This window comes from Macaca thibetana, chromosome 12, assembly GCF_024542745.1.
Source record: "Macaca thibetana thibetana isolate TM-01 chromosome 12, ASM2454274v1, whole genome shotgun sequence".
NCBI lineage: Eukaryota > Metazoa > Chordata > Mammalia > Primates > Cercopithecidae > Macaca > Macaca thibetana.
In genome coordinates this window covers 51,915,386-51,933,034 of record NC_065589.1, presented here as the reverse complement: position 1 = coordinate 51,933,034, position 17,649 = coordinate 51,915,386, and the positions used below count along the sequence as shown (strand labels likewise).

The 17,649-nt window shown below is 35.4% G+C and overlaps 1 protein-coding gene across 3 annotated transcripts in view; it reads left to right on the top strand.

The window, feature by feature from the left end:
* The window catches only part of GLS (glutaminase), an 89,658-nt gene that overhangs the window by 12,877 nt on the left and 59,132 nt on the right, over nt 1–17,649 (top strand). For all 3 annotated transcript variants that reach the window (XM_050751706.1, XM_050751707.1, XM_050751709.1), the window contains exons 2-6: nt 2,265–2,361; nt 2,712–2,833; nt 7,807–7,936; nt 9,546–9,625; nt 13,286–13,449. In XM_050751706.1, coding sequence (XP_050607663.1) covers nt 2,265–2,361; nt 2,712–2,833; nt 7,807–7,936; nt 9,546–9,625; nt 13,286–13,449 — 593 coding nt within the window. The remainder of the gene's footprint in view (nt 1–2,264; nt 2,362–2,711; nt 2,834–7,806; nt 7,937–9,545; nt 9,626–13,285; nt 13,450–17,649) is intronic.

Here is a 17,649-nt window from a genome sequence, read left to right as displayed (position 1 = left end):
ATGTAAAACACTTAGCACAGTGTGTAGAACATAGGTAAGTGATCAATATATTGTAGTTATTATTACTAAAACATCCCAAATGTATTTTTTTTGGAGACGGAGTCTCACTCTGTCACCCAGGCTGGAGTGCGGTGGCGCGATCTTGGCTCACTGCAACCTCTGCCTCCTGGGTTCAAGCCATTCTCCTGCCTCAGCCTCTCAAATAGCCAGGATTCAGGCAGCTGCCACAATGCCTGGCTAATTTTTCTATTTTTAGTAGAGATGGGGTTTCACCATGTTGGCCAGGCTGATCTCGAACTCCTGACCTCAAGTGATCCTCCTGCCTCAGCCTCCCAAAGTGCTGGAATTACAGGCATGAGCCACCGCACCCAGCTCCAAATGCATTTTTTAAAGTCGTCTAAGAGCAAAAATAGTTTCAGGGAATAATTATATGTCAGGATATGTCATTAAATATTTTAATGATAAAGCTATATGTTTTTAAAAAACATTTGTGTGACATTCATTTTTTAAAAGTTTGGTTAATCATAGCATCTTAGTGTTACACTAGTTTTTTTTTTTTTTTTTTTTTTTTTTTTTGAGATGGAGTCTCGCTCTGTCGCCCAGGCTGGAGTGCAGTGGCGCGATCTCGGCTCACTGCAAGCTCCGCCTCCTGGGTTTACGCCATTCTCCTGCCTCAGCCTCCTGAGTAGCTGGGACTACAGGCGCCCGCCATCGCGCCCGGCTAATTTTTTGTATTTTTAGTAGAGACGGGGTTTCACCGTGGTCTCGATCTCCTGACCTTGTGATCCGCCCGCCTCGGCCTCCCAAAGTGCTGGGATTACAGGCGTGAGCCACCGCGCCCGGCCCTACACTAGTTAATTAAGATTTTTAAAGCATATTTATTGGTAACGTTGTTTTTTTTTTTTTTTTTTTTTTTTGAGACGGAGTCTCGCTGTGTCTCCCAGGCTGGAGTGCAGTGGCGTGATCTCGGCTCACTGCAAGCTCCGCCTCCCGGGTTCACGCCATTCTCCCGCCTCAGCCTCCCAAGTAGCTGAGACTACAGGTGCCCGCCACCACGCCCGGCTAGTTTTTTTTGTATTTTTAGTAGAGACGGGGTTTCACCATGTTAGCCAGGATAGTCTCGATCTCCTGACCTCGTGATCCACCCGCCTCGGCCTCCCAAAGTGCTGGGATTACAGGCTTGAGCCACTGCGCCCGGCCTGTAACGTTTTTCTTTTAATAGTCTTTATGATTTGTAGAATTTGATATATACAGTCTTGCCTTGTTCTTCTGTATATGTTAAGAGATTGGTTCCAGGACCCCCACAGCTCAAGTCTCTTATGTAAAATGGCATAATATTTGCCTATAACCTACATATACCCTCCCCTATATTTTAAATCATCTCTAGATTGCTTACAATACCTAATAAAATGTAAATGCCATGTACATAGGTCTTATACTATCTTTTGAATGTGTGTTTTTTTTTTTCTGAATATTTTTTATCTGTGTTGGTTGAATCTATGGATGCAAAGGGCTGACGAGGATATGTAAACCTAGATCACTTTAGAAATAATAACTACAACTACTGTCAGTGGGGTCTTACTTTCTGCCAGGCATGTTCTAAAGATACTGAATGTATTGAACCAACTGATACTCACCACAACCCCATGAGGGAGGCACTATTATCCCCTTTCTCAAATGAGGAAACTGGATCACAGAAAGGTTAATTCATTTACCCAAGGTTATACAACTATAGTATTACAGCCAGGATTCAAGAACTTGTGCACTTGATCTTAACTACTGTCCAATAGTTAATTGCTGTCTCTCCCAGATTTTATAATCAGGTTAACTATTTGAATAATATGTAAATATAGTCATCATGTTTAGAAAACCCCCAAAACAACTGAACAGTGTTGAGTCTTACTGGAACGTTTGCTGAGCTCTGTAATTTGTATTGGGTGATTGTACTGGGCTGTATAGGAAGGCATCACCATAAGGGATGGCTGGGCATTAGCACAACTAGAGTTGATGATCAGGGTTTCAAAACCTGGGATTAAAAAATATGTGTTAATAATTTTCTTTCTTTTTTTTTTTTAACTTGTTTTTCAGTGTGGTTTATAGTGGTACTGATTTGATTTTGGCAAATCAACTTTTATTATAACTGTAGTCTTGGGTATATCAGCTCAGCTGTAGTCTAGTTCAATGGTTATTTAACAATGGATTTAGTTAAAATCCATTAGAATGTTCATACAAAGATTAATTTTGTATTCTTTCTACCTCTTCAGTAAAATAAAACAGGGTCTGTTACCTAGCTTGGAAGATTTGCTGTTCTATACAATTGCGGAAGGACAAGAGAAAATACCCGTTCATAAATTTATTACAGTAAGTTTTTATAGTTTTCTATCTTAACTTAAAAAATCAGTAATAATAAATACAGTATTATTGAAATATAGTCTTAAAGGTCGTCTGACATGTAGATTCTGACTGACACTATTTCTCTTATTATGTTTTCAAATTTTTATCATGCTCATTTCAAGGTAATCAGTGAAAGAAAAAGAAAGAAACAATGAGAAACTTGTCCAGAAAGTGGGTAATAGTGACACTAAGATGCCATATTCATGTTCAAGTGTTGGGTAGAAGTTTTTATATACAGGAGTAAAATCTTATAGTTGGTATAAACATATACGTTATTTGCACTATATATTTACAAACTCTTATTTTTTTAAAAACAGGCACTCAAATCTACAGGATTGCGAACGTCTGATCCCAGGTTGAAAGAGTGTATGGATATGTTAAGATTAACTCTTCAAACAACATCAGATGGTGTCATGCTAGACAAAGATCTTTTTAAAAAGTAAAAGTTTCTGCCAAACCTTTAATGGTGATTTGCTATGCTATACGGTGATTCTGCTTTTAAAACAAAATTGCATCTTTGAAGGCCACTGCTTCCTGTGTAATGGAAAAAGGGGATTTATAAACATCATTTGTTTGAAGAACTTGGTACACATTAGGTTCTATAATACACCAGGCTAAGAGTATTCTTTCTTTAAATCTGTTCTAAGGAAATTTAGCCACTGATGTTTCCAGTTTACAGTACTTGGAGATTGCATTCAGTTTGAGTAGAGCACATCCTTTGTCCTGTCATTGCTTATATTGATCCCCAGTTCATCTGTATGACTTTCAGGCTTTCTCAGCATGGTCTCTAGTTCTTTTCCACAAGGTGATTTAGGTGACATCGTAAAATGAGAGGGCTTCAGACAGAACTGTGTTCCTCACATTTACATATCTGCATTGTCTGCTTCTCTCTTCAGACATATTAATACATAGGCTTTTGGCTATTTTCATTTTCTTCAAAACAGTAAAGAATTAAAGGCAACATTGGAGATTAAAGCCTTAAGATGTTCCTGTATTTGCATGTATTTATTATTTATCTTCATTAATGTGTTTCTATTAGTTTGATTACTTAAAGATTTAATGAACATGTGTGTAATGGATCCCAAAGAATCAAATAGTATTTTAAACTCCTACTGTTTAAGTCGAAACTAGTATAAAACTGTAAATACTACTATAAGACATTGGCTTTTTCCAGACATGGATCCAAAAAATTTCTACATCTACTTTGAAAGTTTGTTATGTATGGATGTATTTACTTTTGTTTTATTTTTTGGGGGGGTTGGGTGATTTGTTCTAGATATCTCCTGGAGTATTAAGTCATCTGAAGGTATAAGTATTTAACTGTATTTCTCTGAAGTTTCCTGGCATGCTGTGAAGCACTGCTGACAGCTTTTCACCAGGAGGTTCTTGGTTCTGTTAGCTGACCTTAAAGTGTAGACTTTAGGTCTGTGTTGCAGTTGGTGTTAGGAATTTTGACTCTCCAGAACCTGCTTTTTAAGAGACAGAAAAACATCATTTCTAAATTTATTTGTGTCTTTGCAGTAAGGATTATTTTTCGTGTTCATGAGCTATCTGCTCAATATTCTGATTAAAGTGCTTTCTGCGGGCATTATTTTGTTGTGTCTGTGAATGAAGTTTGTTAGAGTAATGATAGGTAGATCTATTGATAATCAGTGGGGGAACTGCTTTGGAATTTTAAGTGGAAGCAGTATTTTACACTTTTTTTTTTTTTTTTGAGACGGAGTCTCACTGTCGCCCAGGCTGGGTGCAGTGACATGATCTTGGCTCACTGCAACCTCTGCCTCCCAGATTCAAGTGATTCTCCCGCCTCAGCTTCCCAAGCTGCTGGGATTACAGGTGCCCGCCTGGTTTTTTTGTATTTTTAGTGAGACAGGGTTTCACCACGTTGGCCAGGCTGGTCTCAAACTCCTGACCGCAGGTGATCCGCCCGCCTCGGCCTCCCAAAGTTACACGTTTTTAATACTTGAAAAGATATTTATGTTTTATAAACATGTTGCTGTGTTTAAATATGAAATTAAAAACAATTTAAATCCTTTGATTATTAAGCCAGGGAACTGCAAACATTAAATTTTCTACCTGCAATTATATTAAGAGATAGTAATTACTATTTTAAACACTAATCCAATTTTTAAAAATCTATGCTTGTAATACAGGCAGTTTCTAACTTGACAAATGTTTATGGTCTATAAGAGCAACCAGTAGAAAAGTACAAGTCTATAGGCATAATTATTTCTCTCTTTATTCTTAGAATGAGGTAGTTCAAAACCTCCATCTATTAACCTTTTAATAGTTTTCAGTCACCTGGAAAGATGATTGCTTCAGAGATGTTCTTTTCTTTCTTTTTTTTTTTTGAGACGGAGCCTGTATCTGTCGCCCAGGCTGGAGTGCAGTGGTGCGACCTCGACTCAACTGCAACCTCCGCCTCCTGGGTTCACTCCATTCTCCTGCGGAGTAGCTGGGACTACAGGTGCCCGCCACAACGCCCGGCTAATTTTTTGTGTTTTTGGTAGAGATGGGGTTTCACCGGGTTAGCCAGGATGGTCTCGATCTCCTGATCTCATGATCCGCCCGCCTTGGCCTCCCAAAGTGCTGGGATTACAGGCATGAGCCACTGCGCCCAGCCTTCTTTGTTTTCAAATATAAGAAGTTATCTAGTTAGTGTTGCCCGAAATAAACTTCTCCCTTCCATGCAGCTGGGGAGGAGATGTTAAAACATGGGATTCATTTTTCCCCAGAGAAATAATTTATAAAGTTGCGTAGGTTTGGTTGAAGCAATGTATTAATATTTTACCTAAAATACATTGTAGATTAATATTTTTAGACTTTTTCGGTAATCTGAGAAACAACTATTATGTGCGACTTTTTTTAACTTGGGAAAATACGTTCTAAGTATACTTTTGGAGTATAACCTGTTTGAAAGTTGGAGACTGCCTGTACCCAGCTTGATAGTCAATTGTTTTTAATGCTAGTAAACCTTAAAACTAATAGAAGTAAAAGTCTTTGTGTTGAAAACTAATCCTTTATTTATTCATGCATTTTTAACTTTATAGGTGTTAGAACTGTTTCTTTGTATGATCATAATTTTTTGATCTTTTGTTTTGCAAGAAAGTGAATGATAGCCTTTCATTTGTGTGTTTGATTTTCTTAAAGATTTCATATTTATTATGTTATTTTACAAATGAAATATTATTGTTGAGAAATGTCTTGTAAATCATTGTGCATTTCGTTAGTTTTTAGTTATAAACACTTGAGGAAAGAAAATGATTATTCCCAGCTTACAGATAAGAAAACTGAACAAAGGACAGAGATAGATATAACTTGGTGAAAGCATAAGCACCTCCTCAGAGTTCATTTTATATGACTTCTAATTTCCTAGTTAGACTCATGGTATCTATATTAAAATAACTCCCAAGAAAAACCTTACTGTTTGAAATGGTGATCAGTATGCAGTTAGATACTCTCCTGAGAGGCAAGATTGGCTTTGTCACCTGTTAATTTACCAGTGAAGGCTGTTGCAACAGCTTTACCAGCACCTTCTGCTACAGCAGAACATTCATAAAGTTTCACTGAGTGTATAATTTTGTTAATTATAAATCCTTTTAAAGGTGCTGATTAAAATAGTTAAATGGTAATAGGTTAATAATTTAAATTTGTTCAGCAGCTCATTTTTGCATTTATAACTTCTTGAAAAATGAGGAAGTATATTTGATTTGTTGTAGATATAAATACTGGTTTAAGATCAGGAATTCTATTTTTCTTTCCTCTGAGAAAGGTGGTGTTTGATGTATATCTCTTGCAACTCTGATACTTGCAAGTTGGATTTTAGAAGCTTTTTGAAACATTAAAAATATTAAGACAATGGTAACATTTTTGAGATTAACATTGAAACTATCTGAAAATGATTGTTTATTGAAGTAAATATTTCTTTTTTTTTTTTTTTTTTTTTTTTTTTGAGACGGAGTCTCGCTCTGTCACCCAGGCTGGAGTGCAGTGGCCGGATCTCAGCTCACTGCAAGCTCCGCCTCCCGGGTTCACGCCATTCTCCTGCCTCAGCCTCCCGAGTAGCTGGGACTACAGGCGCCCGCCACCTTGCCCGGCTAGTTTTTTGTATTTTTTGAAGTAAATATTTCTTAGCTCTAGCGTGTCAGTAATATGTAATTTATGGAAATTAGGACTATAATTTTTTAATGTCAATAGGGGGATCCTTATGACTGATACAGTAGTCATTTCTATTAGGATTTTATTTTTAACTGTGCGTTAATTTTATATTGAACAAATGAGTTTATATTATTCTGAATTCTTATTCATAAACTGTGAAACCTGGCTTTTAACTTTAATTTGGTTTCATCTAGAACAACCTGAATTAAAATATTGAGATTTAAAAATTTCTCATTTACTACAGACTAAACAAGAAATACTGAGAGCATCTTACTCTTAAGATTTGTTATTGTTGGTATTATGGCTTAACACCATGGTTAGCAAGTCTTCCTTTATTAATTAAATATTAGTTAAATATTCTATTACTGTGTTATAGAGACTTAAGAAGCTCAGAATATACGATTGGCTGTAATCTATTTGCAAAACTTTTTAAAGGCTACATTAATATACTGATTTTCTGGCTTATTCTTTTTAGCAAAAAGCAGAATACAGTTCAAATTATTAGATTTCAGAATGTCATGCTCTCCCATCCACTTGGTTTACTATGTTTTAAAAATACTTTTTTAACAGTGAAACATTTTTATTCTGCATTGTATTTACATATCTTATATTAAATAGAATATTGTAGTATAACATTTTTGGTGACTCAAATAATATAAAATTTATTATACTACATATGAAATTTTATTTCAAATTATACATTATTTTTGCAAGCATTTCAACAGACATTTCATTTAAGAGGTAAATTAATCTGACTAAACAAAGTTTATATAATTAAGGAAAAATATGTTAAAATGCAAAATGTTTAATTTTTAAATGAAATGCTATTAATAGCTATATAAGAACTAAGAGATGTATTTCTGAGATTACTTGATAAATAAACAAGATCTCAACCAAGGCAGTTGAATTTTGTTAACCAGATGTCATCATGCTGAATGTTTACCAACTCTGAGTAAGAAGCTTGTTTCAGATGGTCTTAATACTTAAACCTGGTGGAATGCCTTGTCTTTTAGTTTTTGACACAATTTTAGGCACATCTAGATTATTTCTCTTACATGTTGAACAGCTTACAAGCAACTACTTGAAATTCTGCTAGAAGGAAAGAAAATAATATAGAAAGCAAAATTTATGGAGTTTAGTTGTATAAAATGATGAATTTATCTATTAAACAGTGTCCTAATTGTTACTGTTATTACCAAGTTCTAATATTTGAAAGGTACCCAATTTATTAATTATTTTTCTTACATTCCACAGATGTGTTCAGAGCAACATTGTTTTGTTGACACAAGCCTTTAGAAGAAAGTTTGTCATTCCTGACTTTATGTCTTTTACCTCACACATTGATGAGTTATATGAAAGTGCTAAAAAGCAGTCTGGAGGAAAGGTAATGCTTTTGATGTACATATTTTCATAACCCAATCACTTAATAAATTCAGCTCAATTTGAGGTCTAGAGAGTAAATTGTGTAGTTGCGTTTTGCTAAAGAAAACACTTTAGCTTTGCTTAAGAAATTTAAGTTAAGTGAAGCCACTGGATTTAGTGTTTTTACAATATTTTAAATGTTTAACTTTGTTATTCTGGCTAAAGAGAAATCGAGTAAGATTTTTTTATTTTCAGATGATGGTGATGGATTTTAAAATTTTAATTAATTTAAAAAACCTTATTCAGAATTTCTGCAGATCTGATATCCTGCCGTATTAAATGAAATGTTTCTAGTTTTGAAAATCCTCTAAATAATACTAGAGACTGTTTGATTTTCATATAGAAAGTTTTTGTTTTCTTTTGTTTTAACTTTGGGTAGCTTTAGTATAATCCAGTTGGCCCTGGAACAAAGCAGGGGTTAAGGATGCCAACCCCACACACAGTCAAAAATCTGAGTATAACTTTTGACTCCCTTAAAATTTAACTACTTATAACTACTGTTACAAGCCTTACCAATAACATAAATAGTCCATTAACACATTTTGTATATTTATTATATACCATATTCTTTTTTTTTTTTTTTTTGAGGTGGAGTCTGGCTCTGTCGACCAGGCTGGAGTGCAGTGGCGCAATCTTGGCTCACTGCAAGCCCTGCCTCTCAGGATCACGCCTTTCTCCTACCTCAGCCTCCAGAGCAGCTGAGACTACAGGCGCCCGCCATCACGCCTGGCTATTTTTTCTATTTTTAGTAGAGACAGGGTTTCACCGTGTTAGCGGGGATGGTCTCGAACTCCTGACCTTGTGATCCGCCCTCCTTGGCCTCCCAAAGTGCTGGGATTACAGGCGTGAGCCACCGCGCCCGGCCTATATACCATATTCTTACAATAAAGTGAGAGGATAGAAATGGTATTGAGAAAATCACAAGGAAAATACATTTACTACTTATTAAGTGGAAGTGGATCACCTTGAAAGTTTTCATTGTCATCATTTTTGTGTTTAGACTGAAGAAGAAGAGGAGGGATTGGTCTTGTGTCTTGGGGGTGGCAGAGGCAGAAAAGAATCTGCGTATAAGTGCACTCTTTGAAGTTTGAGTCCATGTTTAAGATTCAACTGTGTAACAACTTCAGTGTAAATACTTACTACTTATTTTTAAGTACTTGATTCCTAATGTCTTAGTGAAACCCTACTAGCACCCATGACCCTGATTAAGTAAATTTTTTACTTTTTTCCTGCTTAAAAAACAAACAAACAAAAAAAGACAGTTCAAGTTCCTCTGCTAGACTCTCCTGCTAAACATGGGAAAGAAAGAATGCATTAGAAAGAAAGAATGCATTGGAAAACAATAAATAATAGAGACTGAGAGAAGTCACTTTAGATCTCATAATTCTCAATTCTGTTTTGCCTTTAGTTTTCATGAGCATTGTTATAGAAGATAGACTATGAAGCCACTGAGTGTTGTAAAATAACTAGGCATTGGTAGAAGGTAAATGAGATAAGAAATTTGTTGGTGGAAGAAAATACAGTATTTGCCAATATTATATCTATTCATTTCTTTCCAATCTTTTGGATAGGTTGCAGATTATATTCCTCAACTGGCCAAATTCAGTCCTGATTTGTGGGGTGTGTCTGTTTGTACAGTAGATGGACAGAGGTAAGTTTATTTCAAATTCATGAAAACGAACTCTAAGCCTTAACTTTTGTATAATGGTGAGAATGACATGGAGAAGATCATCTTTTATAATGAAAATTGACTAATTTCCTAACAGGACATAATTTCAAAAGGTAAATTTAGATTTTAATTTAAGTTTTAAAAACTCAACTGAGGCCGGGCGCGGTGGCTCAAGCCTGTAATCCCAGCACTTTGGGAGGCCGAGACGGGCGGATCACGAGGTCAGGAGATCGAGACCATCCTGGCTAACACGGTGAAACCCCGTCTCTACTAAAAAAAATACAAAAAACTAGCCGGGCGAGGTGGCGAGCGCCTGTAGTCCCAGCTACACGGGAGGCTGAGGCAGGAGAATGGCGTAAACCCAGGAGGCGGAGCTTGCAGTGAGCTGAGATCCGGCCACTGCACTCCAGCCTGGGTGACAGAGCGAGACTCGGTCTCAAAAAAAAAAAAAAAAAAAAAAAAAAAAAAACTCAACTGAAACAGTAACATTATATTGAGTTTTATATCTATTTTAGTCACAGTTGTAGTCTCACTTTTTTGAGTATTATTCAAATACCTGCAGTTACCAATTTGTTTCAGAAAAGCAGACTTGTCAAAACATGACACTATAATAAAATTAGTCCCTATTTCTCAACTTAACATTGGTAACCCATCTGTCATTGTCTTTGTTCCTTGTGTTCCTGATATAATTAGCATGAGAATTAAGACAGTGCAACATAACGTATTCCATTATTCATTGGTTCATTTGCAAAGTTAAAAGTCAGTTGAAAACATGTAGGATTTCATGAAGTCCATGAAAGCAGCATTTGGGAATCGCTTACATTGCAGGCACAGCTGCTGACAGATGAGGAACTCGCAGAATTATAAAAAGGATAGTGATGTGAGGGCACTTTAAAGAGAATGATTTGATTTAAAAATCAAAGAATTAAGAGAGGCCCTTGGAAAATGGTAAAGTTCTAGAATATTTTTTCAAGAATGACACTGTTCATTGTGCTGGGAATTAGACATAAAAATTATTATCACCTTATAATTTAGTTTTATCAGAAAATTATGCTAAAGAGAAAAATCAGTATTCTTTTTTCACTCATTTAAAGACTTAGCTCAGAGATGTATTCCTTTGTTTTTTGTTTTTTTATTAAAGTATTTCTGTTTTCTTAAAATATAACTTACATAAGATGTATAACTTGTAAGTGAATACAGCTTGAAAACTTTATTTATTTATTTATTTATTTATTTATTTATTTTTTTGAGACGGAGTCTCGCTCTGTCGCCCAGGCTGGAGTGCAGTGGCCGGATCTCAGCTCACTGCAAGCTCCACCTCCCGGGTCCACGCCATTCTCCTGCCTCAGCCTCCCAAGTAGCTGGGACTACAGGCGCCCGCCATCTTGCCCGGCTATTTTTTTGTATTTTTTAGTAGAGACGGAGTTTCGCCGTGTTAGCCAGGATGGTCTCGATCTCCTGACCTCGTGATCCACCTGTCTCGGCCTCCCAAAGTGCTGGGATTACAGGCTTGAGCCACCGCGCCCGGCCAAAAAAAAAACTTTATATCAGAGTTGTAATTTTACCTAAATTTTGTTAAAACTACCAAAAGTCATTTAATCTAGTAATTTTGGATTTTACTTTTCAAGATAATGTTGCAATTAAAAACTTTTTTTCCATTTATGAAAATTTGATCTTTTATGTTGCCCAGGCTAGTTTTGAACTCTTGGCCTCAAGCAATCTTCCTGCCTTGGTGCTGGGATTATAGGCATGAGCCTCTTCCCCTAGCCAAAAATTTGTGACTCTTAAGGACCTTCATTTTAGGTGATTTTAATTTTTTTTTACTAATTATCCTCAAGTACTTACAATAAAAAATATATGGGTTAGCCCATTAATTTTGAAAGTAAGGAATCTGAGGCCCATAGTTGACATGATATTGGCAAAGGTGAAATGAACACCTGGATCTCTTAACTTCTAGTCTATTTTTTCTTACATTATTATATGCTTTTATCGTCATTTGGGTCTGTAAAATGTACTGAGTAGTCACCATGTGTTGAATTAAATGTTGTGTGCTATGAAGGGACACAATGAAATGAAAAGACATGGTGGCTTTAACCATGAAGCAAATTCCAGTAGGGAATGGTATTCCTGTTTTTGCATTTTAGGAAATAGTTTATCAAGAAATGGAAGTCTTTGAATTTGAAGGAAGTTATTATCATGTAATATTGAATATGATTTTTCTCTTCTTAAACATTCTCTATGTCTCTTAGTTTTTTTATCTAGAGAATTCAAAAAGTTGACTTCAGAACTAGAACATATGTATTTTTAAATCCAAAGGTAATAAGACAGGCTTTTAATCATTCTTTAGAATGATTGTCAAGTTTGAAGTTATAATCTTACATAGTATAACTATATAGTTTAAGGTTATAGTTACACATGAATAAATTTGATAGGAAAAGTATTCTTTTGGTATTTATACGTATGTATTTATATTCTATAGTACACTCAGAAGTGAGGTGGGTATGCATTCCTGTTTGACCTCTGATGTCTCTGTCACCCTCTGCTTCGGGTGGTTATTAATATAGTGCCCAGTTTAACTATGAATGACTTTCACTGTGAATGAATGCCTGTGATGTGTTGGGACATTGTTCAGGGAACCTGGGATATATCAGTAAGTAAATCAAAGATCTCTGCCTTTCTGAAGCTTACATTATAATTGGGTTGGCCAGAACTTTTTCATTCCCAAATCTTTTCTCTACTTCAAGTACTTCTCAGTTTGGTGGTAATATAAAGCTTTCTTTTTGCTCTGTTATTTATCTCCATGGTAATGATGACTGCCTACTGAACTTAGTGCCAGCTCTGTCAGGTTTATAAAACTGGATGCTTTTTCTTTTAATGGGGCCAGGATTGTGAGTGGATGTAGCTTGTAAGATGAGGCATTTGTAGACAGGGTCTCAGAAAATAGTATTGAATCTAAACTGAGCTCTGTTTAACTTTTTAACCGTGGTTTAGTCACAGCTTACAGCTGTGAGTTGAAAAAAAAAGGTGAATAATTTCTAAAAGGGCTAGTTTATTTTATGTGATTGAATACACGTGGGAGTAAGGAGGAGCGTGCTCTTACTCTCTTGCCCTCAGAGGAAAATTTCCACATTACATATTTATTACCTACTTTAAAACCATTATTCTGTTACGTGAATACTTTTATGCTTTTGCTTTTTTTCACAGTATTTCTCTTAAACATAGGTCAGTTCTGTATCCATGGGGTCTGCACCCATGGATACATGGGTCATTATTCCCTAAATAATACAGTACAACTGTTTATATGGCATTTACGTTGTATTTGGTATTATAAGTAATCTACAGATGATTTAAAACACATGGGAAGATGTGTGTAGGTTATATGCAAATGCTTTATCATTTTATATAAGGGACTTGAGTGTCCATGGAGTTTGGTATCACAGAGATTCCTGGAATCCATCTCCCACAGATATCAAAGGATGACTGTACTTAAATTTATTCTCTAATTTTGACATAAACTTGTGGTTGAATTATGGGAAAATTTTTGTTGGAATTGGAATTAACATGTAAAAAGAATAATTCCAACTATGCAGTTTACATTTTTTTCCCAGTTGATGTTATTTTTTAAAATCTCCTTTTAAATAGGCATTCTATTGGAGATACCAAAGTTCCCTTCTGTCTTCAGTCCTGTGTAAAACCTTTGAAATATGCCATTGCTGTTAATGATCTTGGAACTGAATATGTGCATCGATATGTTGGAAAAGAGCCGAGTGGACTAAGATTCAACAAACTATTTTTGAATGAAGATGGTAAGAATTACATGAACATTGGTTGAAAAAAGAAATGTCTCATTTTCCTATGTAAATCTAAGTCGTTTTAAACATTTTTTGATTAAAATTGGAAGTATTAATATTTGTCATGTGATTTCTATAGAATCCATTGAGAGAGTTTCATCACCTGCTTTTAAAAATGATTATTTTAGGCATCTCATGCCACTGGGAAGTGGGCTAGGGAGAATATGAACTTCTCTTCATAACCATCTTTAGGGAAATAGAGTGAAATCTCAAAATGCCTGAGATTTGCTTTAAAATAGTTTAGTTAAGGCAGCTGGGAGTGCTGGGTGTGATTATTACTACATGTTGGTAATTATCGCAGCTAAATGATGGGTACATGGGTGTTCGTATATTTTTCTCTCTACTTTATTATGTTGTATATAGTATTTGAAAGTTTTATTGTGGCCCTGGTTGAGATAGTGAGGATTATTATTTTTTAGTGAGTGTTTTTACTTTTTCTCCTTATAACATTAAAAAATTTGAAAAATGCTTTGTGTTTAATGCTTGAATAACAAATCTTATGACTTTACAGGAATTCAAAAGAAAAGGGGAGGACAAAAGTAGTTAGTTTGATCTGATAGAGATTTTAAGTCTAAACATCATTTAGCTGTGTGCAAACTAAGTTAAACTATTCCCATGGTTTGGTTTCTGTTTTTTAATCTTTGAAGCATATGCTGTGTTTCTGATTGATGAGTTAAGATACAGAATTGAAGAAAGTGAGAGTGAAGGTTGTAGTAATGGCTGCGAGAGATACACTTTTATACTTTTTTCTTTCTGCTGTATAAAAAATGAAATGTGCCTTATACTCATTATTTTATTAGTTTGTAAGATGAAGTCGTGAGACTAGTATTTTCTTATGTTTCTCATCCTATTTAGAGAGCAGTTACATTTTCTTTCCCATTTTACCATAACCTTTTTATTCTGATGCTACATTTGGTTTTATGGACATTACCATAAATTAACAACTTTGATAAGGACATCATATGCAGAAGCACTTTATTTACTAAGCTCGTTGACATCTAGATTTAATATTGAAAGAGTTAATACTGTTATTCTAAAAATATCAAATATTTTAAAAGAAAAATTTAATACTTTCCATGAACAACAAAGGAGAATAGACGTGTCTAGTGAATTGATTGAGGAAGATACTTAAGAAAAAGAAAACAAATACAGTAATTTGAATGTTTAGAAGATTTCAGAAACAAAAAAAAAAGCAAATAAAATGGGCTTGGAGCAAATGAACTTAACAGTATAAGTAATGAATTTTTTTGCCATGTATATTTATGGTTTTAGAAATCATAAATTATTGATACTGTATTCTATATAAGAAAAAAATAAGAAATCGGGAATTTAGAATTGTTTATAATAAGAATGAAACATAAAGTTTAACAAGAGATTTTGCCTCGATATTCATAGATGTTTTCTAAGCCTGAGCCAACACCATGAGTCTTGAAAGTAACGGTAAGGCTGGGCGCGGTGGCTCACACCTGTAATCCCAGCACTTTGGGAGGCCGAGGCTGGCGGATCACAAGGTCAAGAGTTCGGGACCAGCCTGACCAACATAGTGAAACCGCATCTCTACTGAAAATACAAAAGTTAGCTGGGCGTAGTGGCGTGCGCCTGTAATCCCAGCTACTTGGGAGGCTGGGGCAGGAGAATCGCTTGAACCTGGGAGGCGGAGGTTGCAGTGAGCCGATATGGCACCACTGCATTCCAGCGTGGGCGACAGGGCGAGACTCCGTCTCAAAAAAAAAAAAAAAAAGTAATGGTAAATACAGGCTTTACTATATTACACCTTCCTGAATTCTTATTAGAGCCTGTGCTCTTGAATCCTGATTTAGTTTAGCCCCAGCAAAAACAATTTGAAGATCTCATTCATATTTAAAATTGCAAGGGTAGATTTTTGGTGAAACCATACACTTTTTGTGTGTGTATGTATATATGTGTATATCTAAAATAAATTTTTTAAAAATAAAAATATTAATGTTATACTAGCTTTATAAGATTGTGATGATTTATTAAGACTAATAGGGATATAGTGCATAGATAGAGAAATTGTAGTAGTTTTTTGTAACTACTTTTTTATTTGTTTGTTTGTTTTTGTTTGAGACGGAGTTTCGCTTTTGTTGCCCAGGCTGGAGTACAATGGCGTGATCTCGACTCACCTCAACCTCTGCCTCCTGGGTTCAAGCGATTCTCCTGCCTCAACCTCCCGAGTAGCTGGGATTACAGGCATGCGCCACCACCCTGGCTAATTTTGTAGTTTTGGTAGAGATGGGGTTTCTCCATGTTGGTCAGGCTGGTCACGAACTCCCAACCTCAGGTGATCTGCCCGCCTCGGCCTCCCAGAGTGCTGGGATTACAGACGTGAGCCACCGCGCCCGGCAGTAACAGTAGTTTTAAAATGTTTGCAGCATAGAAAGTTTTGGTAGGAGGTGGCTGATATCTTTTATCATTATCAGTGAGCAAACAAGTAACTTTATGGAAATGTCAGTTTTGCAAACTACCATCTCCCAGGGAAGTCTTCTTTTTCTACCTTATAGTGATCAGGTTAATCAACAAATTATTTATATAGCTTTCCTTGTCTGTATTGTTAACAGCTCTGGAGGGTACATGGGCCTTGGTTCTTGGAATAAGTTTTCTGACTACAGGATACAGAAGACAGTTACATATTTCTAATACATGATGGGAGAAGACATACTTAAGCGTTGAATACAGTTAATTGTATTATCTTACAAGTATGTAATTGACAGGTGCCAAAATATATGTGCTGATTATATGTATGGAGGATTGAGAAAGAAGAGGAGTTAATTTACATGAGGATGACAGGTCTGAATTGATAGGATGAATTTAGGATGGTTGGGAAGAATGTGAGAGGGCACTGCACATTTTTTCCAACCATCCACAATGGGCACTGCACATTCTTCGCAACCGTATATATCCCAACCAGATAGAGAATATTTTCTCTATATCTAGAGAATATATTGTAAACGTATGTAATGTCAGATAATTGAGTTTAACTCCAATTTTTACTTGGCACTGTAAAATTCCAATATAATACCTAAAATATAAATATCCAAATTAAATTGGAAACCCTCTTTAATATTTTTTGTTCTTTAGTATATGTATTAGCAAACTTTGACTCAGCCTCACCTGTGAACAAAACCCTTGTAAAGTTCATATGCTTAGCAGCTTGAAAAGCTTCTTTTGATATAATATGAAAGAATGCTGTGTATTTTATTGCCTTTGGGGAAAATAAATACTTGTTAAAATTGATCAGTATTTTTGCATTATAGTTTAAAACATGTCCATAAATTTCAGGTGTCACCCATGTCCATTTTGTTAGTATAACATGCTCTGGTATCTCATTACTTTAAATGATAGCCTTTATTAGTGTCATAGGTTATTTCTGCCATTCATAAATATTTTTAAATTAAAAATTCTAAATTAAACCCATCAACTCCATCTTACCTTAAGACAGAGCAGGATACAAGAAAATTTCACAGTCATAGGTCTTAGACCGAGGTTTTATACTGCAGTTAGGCTGGTGTTGTGTTACATTCTCTCTGGCGGGTTTCCAGATGTTCAGATGTCTGGCTTTTGAGCCAAAGGCAGAGTGAGCAATTACGTACGTCTGAAAATTGGGCTGTCATGCCGTAAAATGATTTAGTGTTCTTTAAACATCTTGAGTGTAATTTATGTAGCATTTGCAGAGTATTTATCATTTGGAAAATATTTAATACTCACATTTATGTGATACTGTTTGGAATACATAGATTAGCAGCCTTCTAGGACTGTAGAGTCTAAGCCTGATAATGTCAAAAGCTCTGAAATGACAGATAATGAACATCCATACAAATAAAAGTATAAAGTAATTTAACACAATCTGATTTCTAAATTCTTCTTTTCTCTCTACGTGGGCTTTTCTTTCAGGTGGATAATATTTGGAACATTTTTAGGTTTTGGCCCCCTCATGCCACATAGTATTCTTCTGGAACAGCAAGTGTTCTCATTTTATGTGTTCTCAGAAAAATCAAACTTCTCTTAGTATAATTTGGAATAGGCAAATCTTGATTGTAATAATCAGATATAGCACAAAGATTTTATTTTAACTTTTGGAACTGGGCATTATGAATACACCCAAAATGTATAATTTTTTTCTTTTTGTTTACTTTT